General features: G+C 41.1%; 1 protein-coding gene and 1 long non-coding RNA gene across 5 annotated transcripts in view; one reads left to right on the top strand and one right to left on the bottom strand.

Moving 5' to 3' along the window:
* Positions 1-21,335, bottom strand: part of LOC138180945 (uncharacterized) — a 214,367-nt gene that overhangs the window by 186,993 nt on the left and 6,039 nt on the right. The window lies entirely within an intron of this gene.
* The window catches only part of LOC138180943 (dipeptidase 1), a 257,130-nt gene that overhangs the window by 233,836 nt on the left and 1,959 nt on the right, over positions 1-21,335 (top strand). For all 4 annotated transcript variants that reach the window (XM_069115320.1, XM_069115323.1, XM_069115322.1 and 1 more), the window contains 4 exons: positions 3,505-3,681; positions 4,212-4,296; positions 9,197-9,272; positions 17,032-17,167. In XM_069115320.1, coding sequence (XP_068971421.1) covers positions 3,505-3,681; positions 4,212-4,296; positions 9,197-9,272; positions 17,032-17,167 — 474 coding nt within the window. The remainder of the gene's footprint in view (positions 1-3,504; positions 3,682-4,211; positions 4,297-9,196; positions 9,273-17,031; positions 17,168-21,335) is intronic.

Raw genomic sequence — 21,335 nt, 5'->3', positions numbered from 1 at the left:
TTGAGTCGATAGGAATAGTCGTACCCAGAACCAAACACGTTCTGTAAATCAGATTTAGATCTTCCTTATGAATTACTATTCTGCTCACGATCCTTTTACGATCCATCGTCACGACCCTACTCTGTCGTTTTCACCTACGGTATGAAACAACAGCTCGGAAAAGTGGGAGAGTATCTAAGACAGCGACAGTGAGTAGCTTGGAAAAAAAGAGTAGCGAAGAAATGAAGCCGATTCGTCATCCTGTCAGACTACACGGTGTTACGCCACCTTAACCTCGAGATTCACGAGGGTGGATTCTTTCAATGGTCAGGAAAAAAATATAACTGCCATCTGACTTATGCTCCGTAAGAAATGAATCGCCGGCGAGTGTATCACGAAAGGAGAAATCAGCGAGACCTTCGACCAACTTTCCCCACGAGGAAAGCTCCACCATTTTTCATCCAGTTAAATATCTTTTTATGCAATGCCACCCCTCCATTTGACAATGGTAGGAACTTCCCCCGTGAAAAATTAACAGGAGAATCCGTGCTCAGTCGTAACAGAGGTTTAAGGTCAGCGGAAGCTAAATTTTAAAACAATACAGAGGAATGAATGGCAATGACGAGCAAATTCGAATTAAAACGAAGAAAAGCGCGAGCTGATAAATCGTTCTAACAATCGAAGGAAACCAAGCGAACAGCGCTTAAGGCTTTTATGAAGCAGTCGCTTTCGAAGGCGAATATCATCCTGTCGAGCGTCACTTGCACGTGTTCCCTTTTACGTTTCTGCGCCGCGAAACGTTTAACATTCTGCCAGCTCCTCTCGTTCAATCCTCCACAGGAACAACGGATCTCTCGAATTTTTAATAGAATATTTTCATCTAGAAATTTGATGTTCCATGTTAAAACATCTTCTTCTTATCGCGATCAAACGGAACATACGATTCAGGAGTTCGTACATTAGAAATTCGCGTTCCTCGGCTTTCAATACGAAGCCGTTCCCTATCTCGTTGGTTTTGTGTTCTTTGTGGATTTCGATACACGAGTCCCGTTTCATCTTCCATGATGGAACGCCTTTTCGTTGCTTTTAGCAAGCGGATGCAACGTCGCTGCAGGATGTTTCCGTCGAAGGCTGACGCTAAAATCTCCACGACGAGAAAACCGGAAGAAAGTCGCAAAGCGAGATTTCGCGTCGCGTCCCGGCTAAGAAAACAAAACGATCCGAAGAGAGGGAATGTGTGTGCCAAGTCAGTGAAATCATGCTTAAGAAAAAGAGTGGAGGTGGAAGACGAGGAGGAGGTGGCGAAGCAATCCCGAAGAGTGAAGTTTATCGCGTTGTTACTTTAATGAAGCATCCTCGTTTAACGGGTGCAGGCATTCCGCCCCGAAGATGGTGCGGAGAAATCCTCTGGATTCATGAGATAACTGTGCGAGTCTAACGACGACTACTTCGTCCCGAAAGATACTGCAACTTCGCTAATTTCGTGATAATGGCCGCTGCAGTTAACGATAAATTCGTCTCCCGGCTAATTTCCCTCGAATACGTTGGAAACGATGACGTTACGCCGAACAAAAGATACAGAGACGCAAATGAAGGGGAACCAGCAATATGAGAACCGGTCTTCGTTATGAAAACGGCGTATTCCACATCGAGACGAGAAAGCAACGGAAACGAGAGACGAGCTATGTAGTTTCAGACGAAAAACGAGATAAACAGGGATCTTGAGAGATTCAACCCATGACGGCGCTGATTTAACAAAGCATCTACGTTTAATGGATGAGACGTTGCCCGGAACGGCGCAAGAGTTCTTAGAACGCGAACGATAACTCTATTTCTGGCAGACCTTCGTATACCCACGGACGAGAATGAATTCTTCTCCCAATTGTTGTCGGACGATTGTCAATGAGAACAAACCACGAGACTTTCGTAACCCTTCGGTATTTATCGATCGTTGCGCTAATTTCGTTGTATTTTATTTGTACGTGCAAACACGAAATGCCCCGTCTTCGAATGAAAAGAACAATTGTTCGCGGCAACGAACGCCAAGTATACGTACTAGAGAAAGAAGTCACACAGTGCCCGTTTCTTTTTGTTCCGCCGGAACTGACAAGTGTCAACTGGTGAAATCGAATTTTCTATTAGTAACCGTATCTCGGAAGTCTGACGTCAGATATCAAGAACGATATCTCCCCCGCCGTGACAGCAGATTTCTTGATAGAACATATTGGAAATCTCTTATCTGCGAGAAAAATACGATTTTCCAAACCCGACTTCCTACAAACTTTTTGCAAAACCAGCTTGTTACCGTGTGTAAACGGTTATTAGAACGAATCCGTAACGATGATTGGCGAAGCAACTGGAACAAATAACGTAACCGAGACGCGGTTAAAATACCAATATAGAATAAAGTAACATATCTGAAACCCGGCAAGTATGAAACTATGAATTTCGTGTTCCACGTTTCCAGATTGGAATTCCTCGGAAACAAAGTGTCCAAGGAACTGTCGTTCAATCTGACTGATCGACCGTTGCAATAAGTGTCACGGATCACACGTGAGCATGCTACAAAGGAGTAGCGAGCATTCGCATCTGGAGGCAACTTTTCATTTGTCAGGCGATCGATGTTTAACTTTCCAAGTTTAATCTTTTTGTATCGAACGCTGAAAGGATATAACTGTCGGAAAAAGAGAAGATCTTCCCAGTGAGGAAGGGTGCAAATTTTATGTGGAATTCTTTTTGACGAGATAGTTACGTATACCAGAATTATCTATTTTAGCTTATACGGCTATAGAATCATCAGATCGGCACCAAGTAGGCTATAGTTGAATCTATAAACATGACAAATACTAAAAATTCCTAGCGTTCGTCACATGAACGATATACAGTCATCCACGAGAGTCGTCTTACAAAAGAGACATATTTATTTAAATAAAACTTATAAACGCGTAAGTTCGTACAATAAAGTATTCATTTCTTAACATAGAAAACGATAGCGATATTTTAATCTCCTAACTAACTAACTCTCTACTGAAATTCTTTTATTATCCTACTTTAATAAAGACGTCCTGTATATTGCGTGTAGAAAAACTTTCTTAGGTGCTTATGATCGTCAAAATTAGCGGAAATGCATTGTCTATTTCAACTGAAAATCTTCGCTTCTGGCGCTGATATCGTTTACCATTTCAACTTCGTCAATTATTCCGCAGGACTCTGTGCGCGTTTTTCCATTCACCTGACCATTTCCTTTCGAATAATCGACTCGTTTCGACCAGTTAAGCGGCGTTAATCCGGACTTTTCGATTCTGAAAACAGTCGGTAAATCCGAGAAACGAACTGATCGATTTTAATACGGCATCCTCGGGATATCTTTGAAACTAAATACTTAAGAGCGAAACTACGCTTCGCGAACTCGAGTACCATTATCGCGGTGAAAGAAGGAAAAAGAAAAAGACGGAGAGAAAAATCTCCGTCCTCGTGATACTCGAAACTTATCCCAATTATATCCCACCGATCGAACGTTTCCAGAGTATCGTCCTCGAGATGAATCGACTCGGAATGATGGTGGATCTGTCGCACGTTTCCGTGCCCACGATGCTGGTCGCCATGAAGACGTCGAAGGCGCCTGTAATTTTCAGCCATAGCAGCGCTCACGCCCTTTGCAATTCCTCGCGAAATGTGCCTGACCATGCGCTGAAACGTTTGGTAAGTTACAACTATTCTCTGCGTCGTTCTCGCGATATTAAACCTGTTAATCGAAGAAGAAAAGCTAATTCCTCGTTTACAATTAAATTACCAGTCTCTTGGATACGTGGAGTCGTTCGGAAAATTCGTAGAAAAAATCGAGAAAGACAAGAAAAGGTCAAAGGCAACCTACTTCCATGGAATTAAAATATTGATCAACGTGTGCAAACATAATATGTGGAGTAGAGTTCGTTGTTCGAAAATCCTTTCGCTTTTTTTTTCAATTTCATCAAATATGTGATAAAAATTCATATGGATTATTAAGAAGTCTACGAATTAATAATGTGTATATTATTAGAAATCTCTTTCTTTTTTATATATTTTATTTTCGTTAAAAGTCAATTACAACAATATACATATATCGTAAAGAGATATACATTTGCAAGAATTCACCTCGCTGAAATTAATTTGTCTTTATTAAGCTTCAATTCCGTAATTATGAAATGCTACGAAAAGTAACGAACGAACTTCTCCATTCTTATCTGTTTCAGGCGCAGACTGATGGTATAGTTATGGTATCCTTCTATCCCCATTTTATCAGCTGTGGCGAGAAATCGACTCTGGAAGACGTAGCCGGTAAGAGAAACGCGAATTCTTTAACTCCCGCCAAATATAATATCCACGTAGTACATATTTAGACATACGTACGTAAGTTCTAGCCATGTTCCAAGCATATTTGCTTCGTAACAATATTTCAATGTGAACGATACTACAAAGTAACGTCAGGTCGTAAAGAGTTAAATAGCAGGTTGACGCTAGATATCGTCCACCACACACCATCAGTCTCTCATATTACAACCTCTGACCAAGCTAACTGCAATGCTGACGAAACATAGAAACGTATCTGTCATAAGGACCCAGCTTATAGCACCGGAGACATCAATTTTGAAAATGGCGTAATTCCTTTGCCAAGTACTCGCACGTTAACAGTACACGCGATTTCAGTCGCTACCAGATAACTTATCGATGCTTAGATACCGAATAGCATACTTGAACGTTGTGCCCTTTTTATCATATCGAGTATCACTTTTGCAAACGATTACAGACGCTGTTGGATAATTGTTAGGTAGCCACTAGCACGTTTGAACGTTATGTTTCTACGTTCACATCCAGTATAATATAGCCTTTGTTTGAACTGATAACGTTACTCGACTAATTCTTTCCCTTTTTCCGCTCCAATCAAGATTACCTTCGGCCTTTATTCCGCGTAACTGCGAACCAGCAGCGCGATCACCGTTCCATATTCTAGGATAAAAGCTAATTGAAAGGGACGCTGGAATCGCGTTGAAATTGTTCTTTTTCTCTTTCTCTCGCGCGTTAATATGGTTTCCTCCAGCTAATCCGCGCCTTCCGCCGTTCTACCATCTTCGAATCTTACAAATGCCACATAGAGAATGGTTTTGTAAAAGCTTGATGATGAACGAAATGGCGAAAGTTATTGAAGTCTCTTACTGTTAGTGGAAGATATATTAGGTTGTCCGAAAAGTGTCTTTCTTTGATAAACGTGTTTTTTACAACAGGGCACCTTCGTACAAACGTGAAATCAAGTCTGTGAAATATCGCGGTGTTTATTTCAACAGAATAAAATGGATCGTACGTAAAATAAAAAACGTTATACGTCTGTTATTTCCTCATAAAACGAAAGAAACTTTTCGGTCAACCTAATATGACGAAGTCGTAAAATCGAACGGGTATTAAAGTTTGCGCATGTTTGGAGAAAGGAAACAGTAACTCAGAACATGTACGAGGATTAAGAAACTCATGATATCGTTCAGGACCATATAGCGTTAATTCAGAGTCCTTTTTTCCTTATACTCTACATGTACGTATAAAAAAGTAATCGATTTGACGTCTAATTGATCGTAATTAAATTCCTAAATGACTTTTAAAATTCAGATTGCTTCTATAAAACATATAAGTCTCTGGGCGTGTCTATATCAATTGATGTCACACCGATCGATATTTTAATTTACAACCCTAGTACACCTCTCCTACCAAGTATATGCCAATAAAAATACAAGAATGAAATACTTCAAAATTACATATTCTTAATCCACGACACTTCCTCCATATAGAATAAGATTTCACAAGTACACGTACGTACTCAAACGATACTCGATTTCATAATATTCTACGGTAGTAGGTGCGAGAGAAACTGTGAAAAATGTGAAAATATGTAAACAGATTGAATTGTTTCGCGCGAGCCGTCAATTACTTTTCCGGGAAATATCTCCGGAATCTCTTCGATCGAGACCGGTCAATTTTCAAATATGTCCCGTAACCGGTCAATTTTCAAATATGTCGCCTATCACAAAGGGATATAGACGATCGAATTTGTACAGGTTGATACTATCGAACACGGTCGCAGTCGAGGAGAGCAACGTCGAAGCATATTGCCGTACGAGTTTCGGGTAGCCGGCGCAAACGGCCGACGCTTTGAATAAACTTCGCCTTTATACGTAGAAATGAAATATACCGAGGCGAGAGCGAATTTATGCAGCAGCCTGTTCCACCTCGACATAGTTACGAGCGCGCTACAAAAAAAAAAAATCTTCATCGAACGCGACCGTGCCGAGTAGGCAACGGGCAATTGCACTTTCATATCTGCGAACCCTTTGTGATTCATGGGACACGCGAACGTGGGAAACTTTAGAATTTCAACGCGAACAGCATGGAACTTGGCATTTCCTTGGCTCCCCACCACCTTCTGTTCCCCGCGTGGCCCAAACGATACAGTTTTCCGCGCTCATCGCATTTCCATTGCTCACGCTAAGACGTACGCACGGGGCAGAATGAAACGCGTCCCATTCCTTTAAACGATGTTGCAATTCCGCGACCTTCCTGGCCAATTATCGCCACGCTCTCCAGCTCGTTATTATGTTAAACGAATCCACGGTGCTCGACCTCAGCCCACACCTCGACGTTTCTTCCGCTGCATAATTTCGTGTACTGTGTCACGCTCGATGAAAATTTCGAGACCGTCGCGCGATTCGAAATACGCGCACCACGATGTCCCTTTCTTGCTTTGAGCTGCTTTGCTTTTATACGCGATTTCCCGCACGCCACAAAATGCCGAGTATTGCCAGTTTTACGCAGAGACCTGTTAACCTTCGCACTTCGGCATTGAGAATACCAAATGCATTCAGCAGGAGGCGAATATCGGCGAACCAACTCGATGCTGGTAAAAAGAGCTTAAAACGGAATAGCATCACGATTGCGGCGAGCTTTCCCTTCAGGAGTTACGAAATTCATTCGCTCGTTCTCGTCACAGATTTCTTTTTGTTCGTTCCACCGCCTGTGATTCGTCGAGGACGTGGACAAAGGCATCGACGAGGATCGGACGATAAAAGGAATTCGTGACTTCGATGAGTTTCGATAAAATTTAACGGAATGAGAAATGACGGTAGCGAACAGGGGAACGGAATCGTCCAATTAAATTGCAACGATTTAAATAAAAATTGTTGTGTAATGTCGCGAATTTTAAAAGTAAAACTCAAAGTACAGATTTATGGAATAATCGTGTAGAAATGTTAATACTTGATTCTTTAAAACAGTCATAAAGAAAAGTGTATAGATACAAAATGATGCTCTAGTTATTTTAAGCAGTATGTTAATGTAACATTACCCTAAAACTTAGTCTCTTTTCTTTTACAATTGTTAACAACTGGACTACAGACGTGCGCAATTACGGAAAATTATAATACGTAAAAATGTAAATATGCGCATAGTATGCAAAAACATACAAAATATCCAGAATGAAGTACTCGTTAAATTATTTAGACGGTGAAACAAATCCCTATTTAGCTTCCATTTCTCTAGTTGTATTCATAAAAAAAATGAATTTACAGGTGTATATACCAAGAAAACGTGGGTATCCTTGGCGAAATTAACGTCGACTTTTACTGATGAAAAATTATTACGCGCGTGTACTTATTCCATTTTTCTACTTTCGTTTCTGATTAAAATTAGAAAAAACAAATGCTACAGAAAAAAGATAAATGGCACGAAAATTCAATTCGTTTACGTTCTAAAAGACGCAAATTCCTTTTTCCTAAATAACGTCATATAGTTATTTTCCAAATAATTTTTCTAAATGAATATTCTGAACGAGTACCAGAACGCTGAAAACAATTAGCCTGAACGATACATAAATTTTACGAAGTTCGGTGCACGATAATTTATACTTTCCCATCTCCATGTTGCTTTTATTTCGTCGACGATCTACCCTGTCGCGTGAAAATTCATACGTGTTCAAATAACAGGTTCACAGAAGCGAATCGATAACGATATCTATAAGGATCATGCAGTCGAACAACGATTCATTTCCGTACGATGTATCGGTTCACGTAGAAACAGCGAGAAAATTATGCTTCGAAACGGGAAGCACCGCGTTGAACAGACTCGCAGTAATAATTTGGCTAGTTGGCGCGGTTGCACGCCGGATCGTGCTGGCCCATTGACAACATTACTCTCATGATTGATTTCTCGTTGCGCGCTGCTCGCAGCACGCTAGACTACAGCGCAACAATTACGGCCACTTAATAATAACACGCCGGTGATCGCCCACGCGTTCCTCGAATAATGCGTTGCCCGTCAAGTACATCCCGAAGCTACGTTTAACTCCAAGTGTAACTGACGTTTGCACTTAGAACGCGAGCAAGACAGCTCGCGTGATATTTGCTCAACCAATCTTCTCAGGATTGCGAATGGATTCGGAGTATGTGAGCATCGAGGTTAAGTTCGTTGAAGATAGAAATACGAGAAGCTATTTTGGGGTACAATACGCGTTGGTTTACTGTCAGAGTCGTATAACACGATTGATAATATTTTAGAGTTTATGGTCGTAACATATGTTGTCCCACATCGATGCAGGAGAAACCCTAGGGCAACGAAGATTCGCGATATTAGACTGAAAAGAAGAAATCAAATCTTATTGTTCTTCCTTCCTTGTATAGTTAAATCGAATATTTCTTCCAATATCAAACCACGATGTACTATCACTCTGTTTATACAAGCGAAATTTTAATTAATGCCCGATTAAATGTATTGCTATCGGTTCGATTCGCTCAATTAAACGTAAGCTTCTGTTACATGTACAAACGGAACATCGTAGATAGCGGAGAGGATCAGTGGATTTCTACTATACGAACTGCAATTATTAATAAATTATCGATATTTTATTAATCCTTATCGATATATGTTCCTCGACAAATTCGTATAAACAAAATCGTGCTTCATTTGAGGCGTAAATCGGTCGTATCGATTAAATTTCTAATTAGCGTTAGCCGATTTTCGGGAAAACGACCGTGCTCTTCCAATAGAATATCTTGTAAAACGAATAAACACAGATAACGAAATAACGCAGATTGCAGTTTTCCTCCTTGGATATCTGAATTAAATCAAACGTATTATACGTATGAACGAAACTATATACCATTGGTTCAATAATATTACTCGTTATTTTCATCTGTTGCAGCTCACATTGATCACGTGCGAAAGGTGGCTGGTGTGGATCACGTAGGAATAGGCGCCGGCTACGATGGTATCAATCTGTAAGTCTCTCGTGTAATTTTTATTTACGGTTGAATTGCCATTACATTTTTGTTACTCATAAAAATACACTTAGACTGTAGTCGACTCTCGAGAGTCTCTCGTATGCGATAAATCGTGATAAGGTCACATGGAAATATATGTACAAGGAACGTGTGAGCTTTAACGAACACACAGCAAATTAGGGTCAGAAAAGAAACGAAAGGTGGTAATTTCTTGCCACGTTGTGCCGTGCCGTTCCCCTTATACCGGTTGCGATTTACGAGATCCAACATGTAGCTACCACAAAGCACGTGCTGTTCTTTTTTTTTATGTCCGCCCGAAGTGTTGACCACTGCCTCATAAAAGCGTAATACCAAGAGGGTAAACCGTACAAGTCGTTTTCCGTATGCCAGTTCTTAACCGTGCGCAACGTCTTAGGAAGATTCTGTGTGTTTTGTTGGAAAAAGTTTTAACGCATGCAATGCTCCATGCATCGTATATGATACACAACGTTTGGTTCAGCATTTGGTGCATCACGTGTGATGCGGAAAATACTTTTTTACGTCACATCTGTGTATTGCTATTCTATGCATGGATACAGTCGATGTTGAATGAAAACTACATAAAACACGCGTCGAATAAAACTGATACAATAGAACAAAACCATGTTCATTTGTTGTGAAAAGAATGCATTAAAATTAAGAGAAATTATATTTAATACGTCTTTTCCCAAACCATTCTGAGCTACGTATGGTTTCTTAGAAAGTTTCTTTACTCAAATCTCCTAGAAAATTGTTAAACTACTTTCTCTTGAATGAAACTATAACGCTACGTATGCGCTATACGCTAACGTTATATTGAGAATGGTGGGGAATAATAGAAAAAATATGACGCGATCAATTATACCATAAAACGTATGAATGAAGACTAAAACGATTTAAACAGTGAACGTGTTAATACTATTCTGCGAGAAATTGTTTCAAGCAACCCCTGTTTCATTAAAACGAGCGCGAGCCAACGTGCGAGGGGATGGAAGAAGCGATGATATCGAGCGATATGGATATTCGATATTCCATTGATCGAGCGGGACATTGACGCGTCAGTCAATTGTCGTCGCAGCTAATTTCTGCTTACCCGGTTTTAACTCGTGGCGACGTTAATTGTAACAGAAACAGCCGAGCGGCTAGGAATATTCCAGACGGACTAAAAGTAGATTCGCCGGGGATACGGCGCGGCGCTCTATTATCGCGTCGTCTCGTTTTGTTTGCGTTATAACTCGCCGGTAGAAGGTATTTAACAGAGTTTCATCGTCGCTGGAGAAACAAAGGCGCGAAAGGATCGGATGAAACGCGCGACTATCGGCCGACCCTGTTTGCGAGACTGTGACGCATTATACCTGCCCGAGGCTGGAATCAGAGAGCTCGCCATTAAGCTGCGCGAAAAAAAAAACCAGAGAGGAAGAGAGTGAGAGAGAGAGAGAGGAAGGGAAAGGGAAAGACGTAACAAACGAAAAAGAGAAAGAGGCACAAAGCAGGGAAATGGGGCAGAAAGAAAGAGCAAGGATGGCAGATGCTAAAAAGTTGTCAGGTTTCGCAAATCCGTTGCGAAAAACACGCGTGGGTGTGGAGTCGCGCAGCTGGAGGGGACTGAAAAACAACGCGAAGCAAGCGAAGCGTGATTTGCACGTCGAACTATAAAAAAAAGACAGAGGGAAGAACAAAAAAATAACAAACGAGAAGAAAAAGGTATCGATCGAACCCGTTTAACCACAACGTTTTCGTACTTTTGTCAGGGAGAACCGAACGCTTCTGGCATACGGATAACACGCTCGAATTGTCTGCGAACGATCGAACGATTATTAATTGGACAACGAAATTCTTCTGTTCGTGTGTTTGAATTTAAGTTGGGCAATAAAAGGTTAATACGAAATACCTTGGTATACCTACAGTATGGATAAATATCAACGAAATAACATAATTATAATTAACAAATGTTTGTCGAGTGAGCAATTAAGGTTTAATTATATAACTTCAAAGTAGCGTTTATCTGGTGAAAAATCTTTGGTAGCTGAACCATAAAATTGAACTCGCGTATGCGCTCCATTTGTCTAGGAAAGAGATAGAGGATAACGCTTTTCGCGGATTTCTGTTGGCGAGAGGAATCTCAAGAAGAACGTTGCGTTGAAATGAACGAAAATAATGTACGATTTCTCCTTTTCACGGCGGCGCAAAAAATTCTTAATATCACGCGGGCCAGCGACAATATTAAATTAAAAATTTCATCGGGCTACGTAACAAGAATTCGAGCAATTCGTAGCTACGATTATTCCGCGGATGAAGAACATAAGTTGAGAATAAAATTTGTTTCATTCGCGCAGCCGTAAGACAGCTAAATGTAATGAATTAATAATTGGAACGTATGTTTAATAGTGTGGAAAATACGAAATCGATTAAAACAATTAGTCCCTCGCGTCTCTATACTCCTTCATCGATTACAACGTTTAAGAGGAAAAAGGGTACTATTAACTGGACCAGAAAATTGGACTATTGAATAATAATGAACTGTAGAAATTTAACGAAGTATCGAAAGTATTATATTTTGTTGAAAAGTTCTGATTCGTTAGTCTGTGGAATTGGAATAAATAACAAAAGAAGCCGTTCCCCTGGTACATTCGATAACCTTATCAAACATTCTTAACTAAGCTAACGAAATAACGGTCGATAGCCAGTTAAATAAACTCAAATAAGTGCGACCAATTAATCGCGAGACTTTTGTCGATTGTCAGAAAAATAATACCAATGAAAAAATGATTGAGTATATTTTTGAAAAGTTTACCACAGAATAAAACCAGTATATAATTCAGATTTTAGTCGGATAATCGATACGTTAAAAGACACTGCCGTGTAGATCAAAACGCACGCATTTATTTATTCATTTGAACGAGGAAGAGCAGCTGAATCTGTAATAGATGGACGTGAAACGGAAATTCGAAATTGACAGAATTCAATACTTCTCTGTTAATTACGCTAACAGGCAGGCTTTTAAAGAATGTTAAAATTCATATCACCGTAACGTTCAAACAGAGTTCCCACATGCCCTTGTTATTAATTGCGATATCTACACAAATATAGATATATATACTCGATCATCCAGCGTATAACGGTCTATGAGAGATATTTATTAACACTGTAACAACACGATTAAAAAGTAATTACATGGCTGATGTTCAAACGTATAATCTCGTTCGCCTCTTTTGAAGATTCTCATGCTCTGTAGGGAAACGTAAACAAAAAATAGATGTTCTATTTGAATTTCCCACGAACTTTTACATTCAAACAGTTCCCTTTTTCCCTTTTATTACCATTCATAAATAACCGAACGCTTTGGTCGATTTGTAACAACAAAATATAAATTGTACCAAATTACCCTTTAACGAACCCGATATAAATTTCAAACGCCTATTAAATAGCGTAGCGCTAATATATTTAACTGTTAATTATAATTTACTGCTTACGTAAAGTATTGCTTGCATTAATACAAGTATCAAAGACAGTCACTTTCTATCAGTTTATCGTCTCGAAGAAACTCTTACACTTCAACGATATAATTCGCTACAATTGCGGACGGTTCGTGGTTTCTAAAAATAGCTGAATGAAAGATAATTAAAAAAAAAAAAAAAAATGGAAAACGTCGAAATTACGTCGATTTCCGTGATTTTACGAACATTCCTGTCGTAAATTTTTCGATACGAACCTCTTTGAAGATGATTTGTCATTCGCGTATAAAACGTTTTATTTCTGACGCCGGACTTTAATTTATCGACAATAAAAAAGAGCTTCGGTAATATTGATGGACGATCCCGTACAGTTCGGTGATAACAAATAACAGACTAGTTAGCGAATAATGAATGGTATAAAAGGGATTTGGTAATATTGATCGACGATTTGGTAGTTTGATGACAACAAACAACGGACGAGTTACAGAATAACGTCAAACTTCCATTTTGAAAACACGTTTTATAGCGCGCATCGAGATAACCGCGAATTTTTATTCGCTGACGAATTGATACCGATGAGAGATAAACAGCAAGCGAGCAAATGGAATCCAGCATAATTGTGCTAAATCTGATAATTACCATCAATTATACTGTCCAATAATCCTGCAATCGGCGTAATTAGCATCGATATCGGGAAAGGAAAATGGAAAACAGGAGGGAGAAACGGATCGGTGCCGAATGTATTTTTCTTCTTTCGCGACCGCTCGTTTTGGCGGAGTATCGATCTCTTCGACGTTTCTTCCATTGCAGCCGCTGCTTTTTCCTCTTTCCGCCTTTCATTCTCTCCTATAAATCACTGTCAGATCGGCTGGACGAAATGTATCTTCTGGGTCGAATAGGATTTTTGGTTTCGACGTCAGTCGTCGTCCATAGAACACGGAAGAATGAAAAAAGATGGCCGTGATACAGTTCTGGCGTCCACCGTGAACGCTGGCTTTGTCGAATTTCTTTCTTTTCGTAACGTTCTGCTTGCCTGTATTTTGCGTCATGATATCGGCTCGTCCCGTATCCCGGAAATCGTGCGAATCAGTTCCAATCTCGCTTATAGCCGCCGTTTCCTCTTCTCCAACACGATCACAATCCTTTGTGGCGGAAAGGCGCGCAGAATTGGAAATTTCGCGAATCGTAGCGATACTCGCGTCCACGGTTAGTCGTCGGTAGTGCGACGAAGTGGGCGCAACGCGCCCCATACGACTCCGATAAATCTCCGTGATTCAATTTTCTACGGGTAATATTTTATCACGCGTAGTACTTTCCTTTCTTTATCGGCGCGGTCGATTGCCAATCACCAGCGGCGTGCGTAATTGTTATTCGTTGCTTGATTAGAAAAATGAAAAAAGAAACGGTAGAACAAGAAAGGAAGTATAAAAAAAACGGAGAGAGGAGAATGAGAAGTAGGAACTGGTAAAATGATTATGGTCTATCGTGGATCGAACCGATGAAAAATTTCATATCGTAATCGAGTACCGGTACCTGTTCTACTGACGGCTAATATCGATAATACTCGTGAGCCAGAGGCATTGATAACGGTGGCTGATACCGGGCAACGAGGGAAACGTATTTCCCTTGGAAACGATCGCGCCACGTCCACGACGTCGGCCCCGTGTGCTCGTTCACGGTCGTCTCGTAATGACGGACGCACTCGATTTGGAAATTTCCGAGATTGAAACAACGCTCGTGACCGCAGACAGTCGATGTCTGTACACAGTATACAGCTACATAACTGCCAGTTTCAGCCGCGATATGACGCGCTATGAATAAGTCTCTAACCGCTCTTGTTGTACCGACATTGTCAGCAGGTAGCTTTCAACGGTTCTGCAACGCTCGTTGTCGGCCGGTCCTTCTCTGCCGCTCGTTATGACGCGCGTAATGAGAACGTCGAAATTCAGACTGATCCCTTTTAACGCTCTACTCGCTCGTCATTCCTCTAATTCGCCGTGAATATCTGCTGCGTGCGTCACGTCGCGTCGACGCTGTGCCATCGACCATATCGAAATTAGTTAGCCAGCCTTCTGTCACGTCTCTGCTATTTCGAACCACGCTCATCAATTTATTTATTTTCGGCTACCAACGTAGCCGAAGGGGCAGTCAACAAAGGCAATCGTCGATATGCGTTCGATCGTAACGAGGATATCGACAGGGAAATATAAAAGAAGCAGTGGAAGACGTAACGCTGTTCCAATTCCGCTTCACAACGACCCAGATAACGCGGTTTAATTGCTAAGTTACCGTAGCGCTGTAATATTGCGAACGAAAAACGAGCCAACCGTCGCGTTTTAACGATTTCGTCGTTAAACATACATTTAATTAAAACGTAAAAAAAGAGAAGGCCACCGTCACAAAACGTTTTTACGCCGAATTGAAAAGATAAAACGTATGAATAGCTCGGGCATGAAACCTGCAAAAAATTGTGTGCACGTGGTAGAGGGTATTAAAATAGGGGAATCGATCGATTTCGGGAGATTCAAGAACTTACTTTTACCGACCTTAATTACGTAGTAATAATCGGAAACGAAAATACGTGTAATCGTTAATTTTTATTATCTGCCCGGCGGCTCATCTGCGCTCATCATCCCAAGTCGTTATAAAAAGAAACGAGTTAGGAGAGCTCGACCTCGTAGCACATTTTCACGTTCGGTTCGCTAGGCGGACGAGGCTCCTAAAGAGCGAAATCGCCCCCTGACGTTTCTCGCTCTGCGCCAACCAACGAGCCGCGCTATCATCCGGCCATGGCTCTATAGTAATTAAAGTAATGAGGAATAAACCGCCCGAGGAGAATTGTAATTTGGAGGAGGGCAGCTCCTTCTCCCGACAAGCTCGTTACCGTTCTTCGGATTTCCGTCGTAACAGCTTTGTTTCGAATGAAAAACTAGCACCGGTGACGTTCGGAATTTCTCCGCTTTTATCTTAACGTTATTAATGTTCCCGCGCCGCGTGTAATTGAATACGAGCGAAAAGTGTGTACAAGCGGAGCCAGAAATCGAATAACCTTACTGAAAAAAAGTATTTATGTGCGTGTGCAAGTGTGTATATATATATGTTTATATATATGTGTATTTATTGCGGAAAATCGCAAAAAGAAGTTGCTAATTCTTTCGCAAGTGAATTTTTATACGCGTTAAGGGATATGCCCCGTACTCATGCATTATGAACAAAGGTTATCGCGAGTTTTCTCGACGTGTACGCTCGCTCGCGCATTAAACGTGAAAAGGATTATTCGTCCAGGACCGGCGTAATAGATTAAACTTCCTCCTAAGAATTACGCGGCGGTAAAATTACTGTAGTAATATGGAGAACGTGAAGTATGCCGGCCTCTTATAAAAGTTTCAAGCAGTTTTCTAATTTAAACTCTCGCCGCGCTTACCTCGGTTCATTAAAACCCTATTTTATCGCGTGGAAATATTTATGTAAATAGTGATCTCCGGGCTTGTACGAACTTTCCGTCTACCGCCGATGAGGAAAAGCCTTTTATCGAATGTTGATTTAACGCGAGCCGTAAAAAGGAAAAGCCGATATTGAATTCCGTCACAAGAATGTAGTGTATTAATCGAGAGACGATTGAACGTCGACGAAGATATTAACATTAAAATTATCGACCGGTTTATATTGTACATCTAAGCATGATTATGATTCAAATATATAGTGTATAGTACAATATTTCGTCGTTTATTTACACTTTGTGTACGAACAAGTGGATGCATAGTTTTGAATATACAAATTCACAATTCAATTTCTGCGGTCTCAACTAACGATGGAAAATAAATTCTTGTAACGTATGCAATCGTTTCCTTTTTATATTCAGAATAAATTTCACGAGCCAAAGAAGGAACAATTGAATGCAATATAGAAATAACATAGACAAAACGCACACGCGTGTCCGATTTTAATTCTTCAGCCATCAATTTCTATTATTTAAAACCGATAGAAACAGTTAAAGGGGATAACTAGGGTACTTGTATTAATTATCAGAACTACTCGATTATCCGAATTATCTTCTTCCATAATCTACTCGAATAAACGAGATCCTATTGCATAAAGTAAATTAATACCTACATATGTATAATGATAATTTCATCGCAATAGAAGTTAACATTAATTTTGCCATAACCTTTTACATATTTTTAATGGGAATTATAGAAACAAACAAACCTAAGTTTGGTAATCCTAGTGTTATCAATCGATGAAGATTTTCACGAAACTGCGTTATGACCTATCCTTTTCAGGACACCGGCAGGCTTGGAAGACGTTAGCAAGTATCCGGAGCTATTCGCAGAACTATTGGCGCGTGGATGGTTGGAAAAGGACATTCAGAAGTTAGCAGGCCTGAATCTCATTCGTGTGTTCAAAGCGGTAGAGAAGGTAAACGTTCTACGATAAAATCATCTTATATATACCCATAAGTATGAACACGATACAACGACAATTGATCTAAATTTCGAAAAACTATACACTGACACATATATGCTAATCTTGGATCTAAACCTCATTGGAACCCTCTGACACGAAGCACCTATTGGGTTGGCAACTAAGTGATTGCGGATTTTATCAATACCTCCTAATGACAAAATCCGCAATCATTTAGTTGCCAAGCCAATAGATAAGCTAAAATCTAACTCCGGAATCATTTTTAGTATGCGACCGAACAAAGACACGAAACATTCCAAACTAGCTGACAATTTCTAAAGATTTTAATAATGCTCCAACGATCTGTCACATTTATCTCGATTCTCTGTCAGTGTCCTAATACTTACGAACGAAGACTTACTCCTATCGCATGACTCGTATCGCCAAATACGAAGGAATCGGAAGTGAAAAATCAGTAGGACGATAGCCGACTGGTAGCCTGGTCTCTGGCGCGAAATAACCGTTGGTCCTGAACCAGGTTAGCCGAGTCGACCAATATCGGATTTAATAAAGCACACAAATCATGCATTCGCCGGTGCATCGTCGAGAGAGACGGCTGGACCGCGCGTACACTCACCGACGATTTTTGTTCTCTTGGAGTCCTGCCAATCCCAGAACCAGCTGGCTCGATTCTCCACCTACCAAAACCACCATCCCTCTTCTATGATTTGTACCGATTTACCGTGTGCACGCACACGTGTACGTATCGCGTATACCGGAGATCATATGTTCTTTACCTGCGTTTTCTAACACGCTACCCTGCCACGCGATAACGTTTATCCGAGTTTCAGAGATAAAGAAACGACCGACGGAGGAAAGTAAGGCAGAAAACCGACAAATTTGCGATCAGGGATATTTGCAGAGAAATTTAGAAATACCATGACCGAGAGAAAATGACGACTTCTTCGAAGCTTATTTAGAAATTTCGATCGTGTCGTTCGTGAAAGCTGTCAAATTTGTCACATGTACCAACGAGATTTATTTCTGTTCCATAATTCAGTGATATTCTCGGTGTTTGTACATTTCCAGTTGAAACTTGTACGCAGCTACACCACTTCCTTAATTGTATTTATAAAAATATGAATCTACATAAACATCGGGACTCTATCTATCATTTGTAATTTATAATATCGAGTAACGAGTCACATATAGTTTTCTATGTGCGACAAGCAAACGAGTAGAAGATAAATAATTCGTATAACGTCCCGACGTGACAGGTAAAATAGCTTTTCCATGGCGTATCTCTACCGTTCTTTTGACGTCGTATCGCGTTCTCTACGTTTCGCTACTGCATCGTAGAGTCCTCGCATAACGGAAAAGACCAAAGTAAACTAATTCGCTGTATGAACAACGTGTACCGGAGTATGTTTTAACAGAACATTAGTGGAATTACACAAAAGCGTGTAATGCGGGAAATTACGCGTACAAATAGTGTTGGTTATTTGACAACCCTCGACGTGGCCGTCACTGAAATTATAACGATAATTTAATCGCGATCCTCTCGCCGTCCACACAACGAAACACTGGCCAAAGCGGATTTCGTTAATACGCAAAAGTAACGTGGAACACGGTGGTAGAGTCAGGACGATACGTTGAAAACTGACAAACGATTTTACCTCGGCGAACGAAGCGAAACGAATCGCTTGCTTTTCGACGAGATTCATGAAGGGGAAAGATGAGAGTTTCCATCGATCCAATTAAACGTTTCGCTCGCGGAAATTTGTACTAGACTCCGGGAAAAGCAAATTATCCGCACAATGAAGCACGGTTTCCAGCAGAACGATCACTCGTGTTTCGTTAGAACGCGGTTACCTACGAATGCAGCTCCTTGGACCTGACAGGTGACGTTAATTCATACATCGACGTACAAAACGAAACAAGCTTCGTCTGTAAGTACGTGTTCCTTTAAGCACGTACCTATATCTATCTCTCGCTGTGTTACCAAACATGTCACAAACGACAATGGCTCGAACGATTTTAATTCTCTGCTCCTAATAGATGTTTCTGCGAATAGATGTTTCTCCACGTAGAATCCACCGGATTTCGGACTGTTCGTTACCGAAAGCGAGAATTGTCGTAATTGTTAAAACAATAGACGGGTCTACCGTACATCTGGGGACACGACCGACGCACGAAACACCGTCGGTGGAATTGAATCTCAACGTTGTTCCTCTGGGGCGAGCACAAAATTCGGGATTACGTCGATCTTCTGTATCTGTTGTACCTTAGAATTCTTAGAAAGACGAAGAAACGCAGCTGCAGACGTATCGTCTACGATATGAACACCGCGCGAGGAAGGTGGTCGGGAAATTGAGACTGGTCCTGAGACGCGATTGCTTTACGGGCGGCATTGTCTCTCGTTAATTGCATCCCGAGAATCGAGGTGTGAAACACAGTTGTTTCCCGAAACAAGAAGCTTCGAGACATCGGCGAGATAAAGTCTGAAGGGGAATTAAGAGCAAACTGGCTGGCAGCGACGCGACGTAACGAATTCTGACAGAGGACGATCAAATAAGAAGAAGTTAAGTGCGGTTGGATAATTACGAGAAAGCCTTCGCGCCCCTTAATACATTTTCATGTAACCACCGGGCAACGTTTCTCCTTCTAAATCGATAAAATCGTCTAACACGTTAAAAATATACGACGTTTGGTGCGTTATCTCCCGCACGGCTTATGATCTCGAAGATCGTAAGTCAGCGGACGACCGACGATACGTTTCAGCCTGTTCAGAAATATAATAAGAAAGCCTATTACCATCGGTCGAAGGTAAAGAAATACGGGGACGAGGCGCGTTTGATTAAAAACATTGTGAATTTATGAACGATAACTTCGACGAAATGGGTCTTGGCCCCTACCTACGAATCATCTCGTCGTCCATTAACATTTTAATTTCCCCGACAATTCTACGGAGTGGTCCACGACGGCGAACGTTTCGTGGTCGTGCACCGACGAGGGAGAGAATTCAATTTAAAGATAAAACGTACGCGGACCATGAAAAAACGACCGTGTATTACGACCGAAGCGCGTTCGTAACGTGGACGAACGATGCTTTATGACGGTGCAGCGCAAGATACGAACCACGAGACCGACGACAAAACTAGATTTGATTAGGGCAGTTGAAATGGTCGAGTGTACGCTGGAAAGTCATTTTCTTTCCGACTTTTTGAATTCTCCACGAGCAACAGATATCGCTTCATTTTTTGTCCCGTTTATTCGAAATTTATTCGACCAAAATACTCGAGGACAAATACAAAAGACACAGAACGGTGGTTGGCACGAAATAAATGAGAATCTCGGTATTTTACAGCCTCGGTGACGTTACCGCTTCTAGTATCTTTATTTTTATTCTTTACGTTCTCGTAGATTCCGTTCACGGGCAGATCGGTTAAAGGATAATATCACGTTGACCTACAAAATGAAACAGCGATCGCGTTGTTGGAAAGGGCCTCCTCTCGATGGAAACGCGCAGACCTCGTTCGAACGAACGATTGCCGTTAAACGATTAAAAGGCAAAAACACGAGGACGCTGAATGGAGAAAATAAATTTTTAAAAAAGAGAGGGAAAGGGACAGGGGGTGTAGGTGAAAAAAAAGTTGTGAACATCGGTAACGCGTTCGCCGAACGCTACCACGGCCGAAAGCTTCGGCTGGACTGTAATGGCCGTGGAAGGTTAATGGGCTTACCGAAAATTGATGGTGGCTGTACAGAGTCGCACGAAATACGTGCACCGCGAACTTTTTCCCTCGGCATCCTCGGCTTTCACTATACACCTTCTCCCGCATTCCCTTTTTCTTCTCGACCGACGATCGTACCCCGACCGTGATTTTCCCTCAGAATATTTGCAACGCCATGCGCACCCTACGACCACGATTACATTTTCCTTCCCTGCCTTCCTTCTTTAACGTTCGCCTCCTTTCGGCTGCTCCGCCTTTCACCGACTCGAAGCACCGTGAAAATTGATTGACTGTTTCTCCGGGATCGACGATATCGAGTTTACGCGAGCAGCAAAAAACTTCCATTTACTCGAGAAAATTTGCTTCCACGTTGCTTAAAACCGTGTAATATTTAATTTCTTACGTTATGCCGCTACATGGACAACAACGTAAAAGTCAATCGTTTCATC

The sequence above is a fragment of the Bombus flavifrons genome, chromosome 6 (genome assembly GCF_040668555.2).
Source record: "Bombus flavifrons isolate JBK064 chromosome 6, iyBomFlav1_principal, whole genome shotgun sequence".
NCBI lineage: Eukaryota > Metazoa > Arthropoda > Insecta > Hymenoptera > Apidae > Bombus > Bombus flavifrons.
The sequence above is the reverse complement of the archived record's forward strand: the minus strand, read 5'-3'. Positions and strand labels throughout refer to the sequence as shown.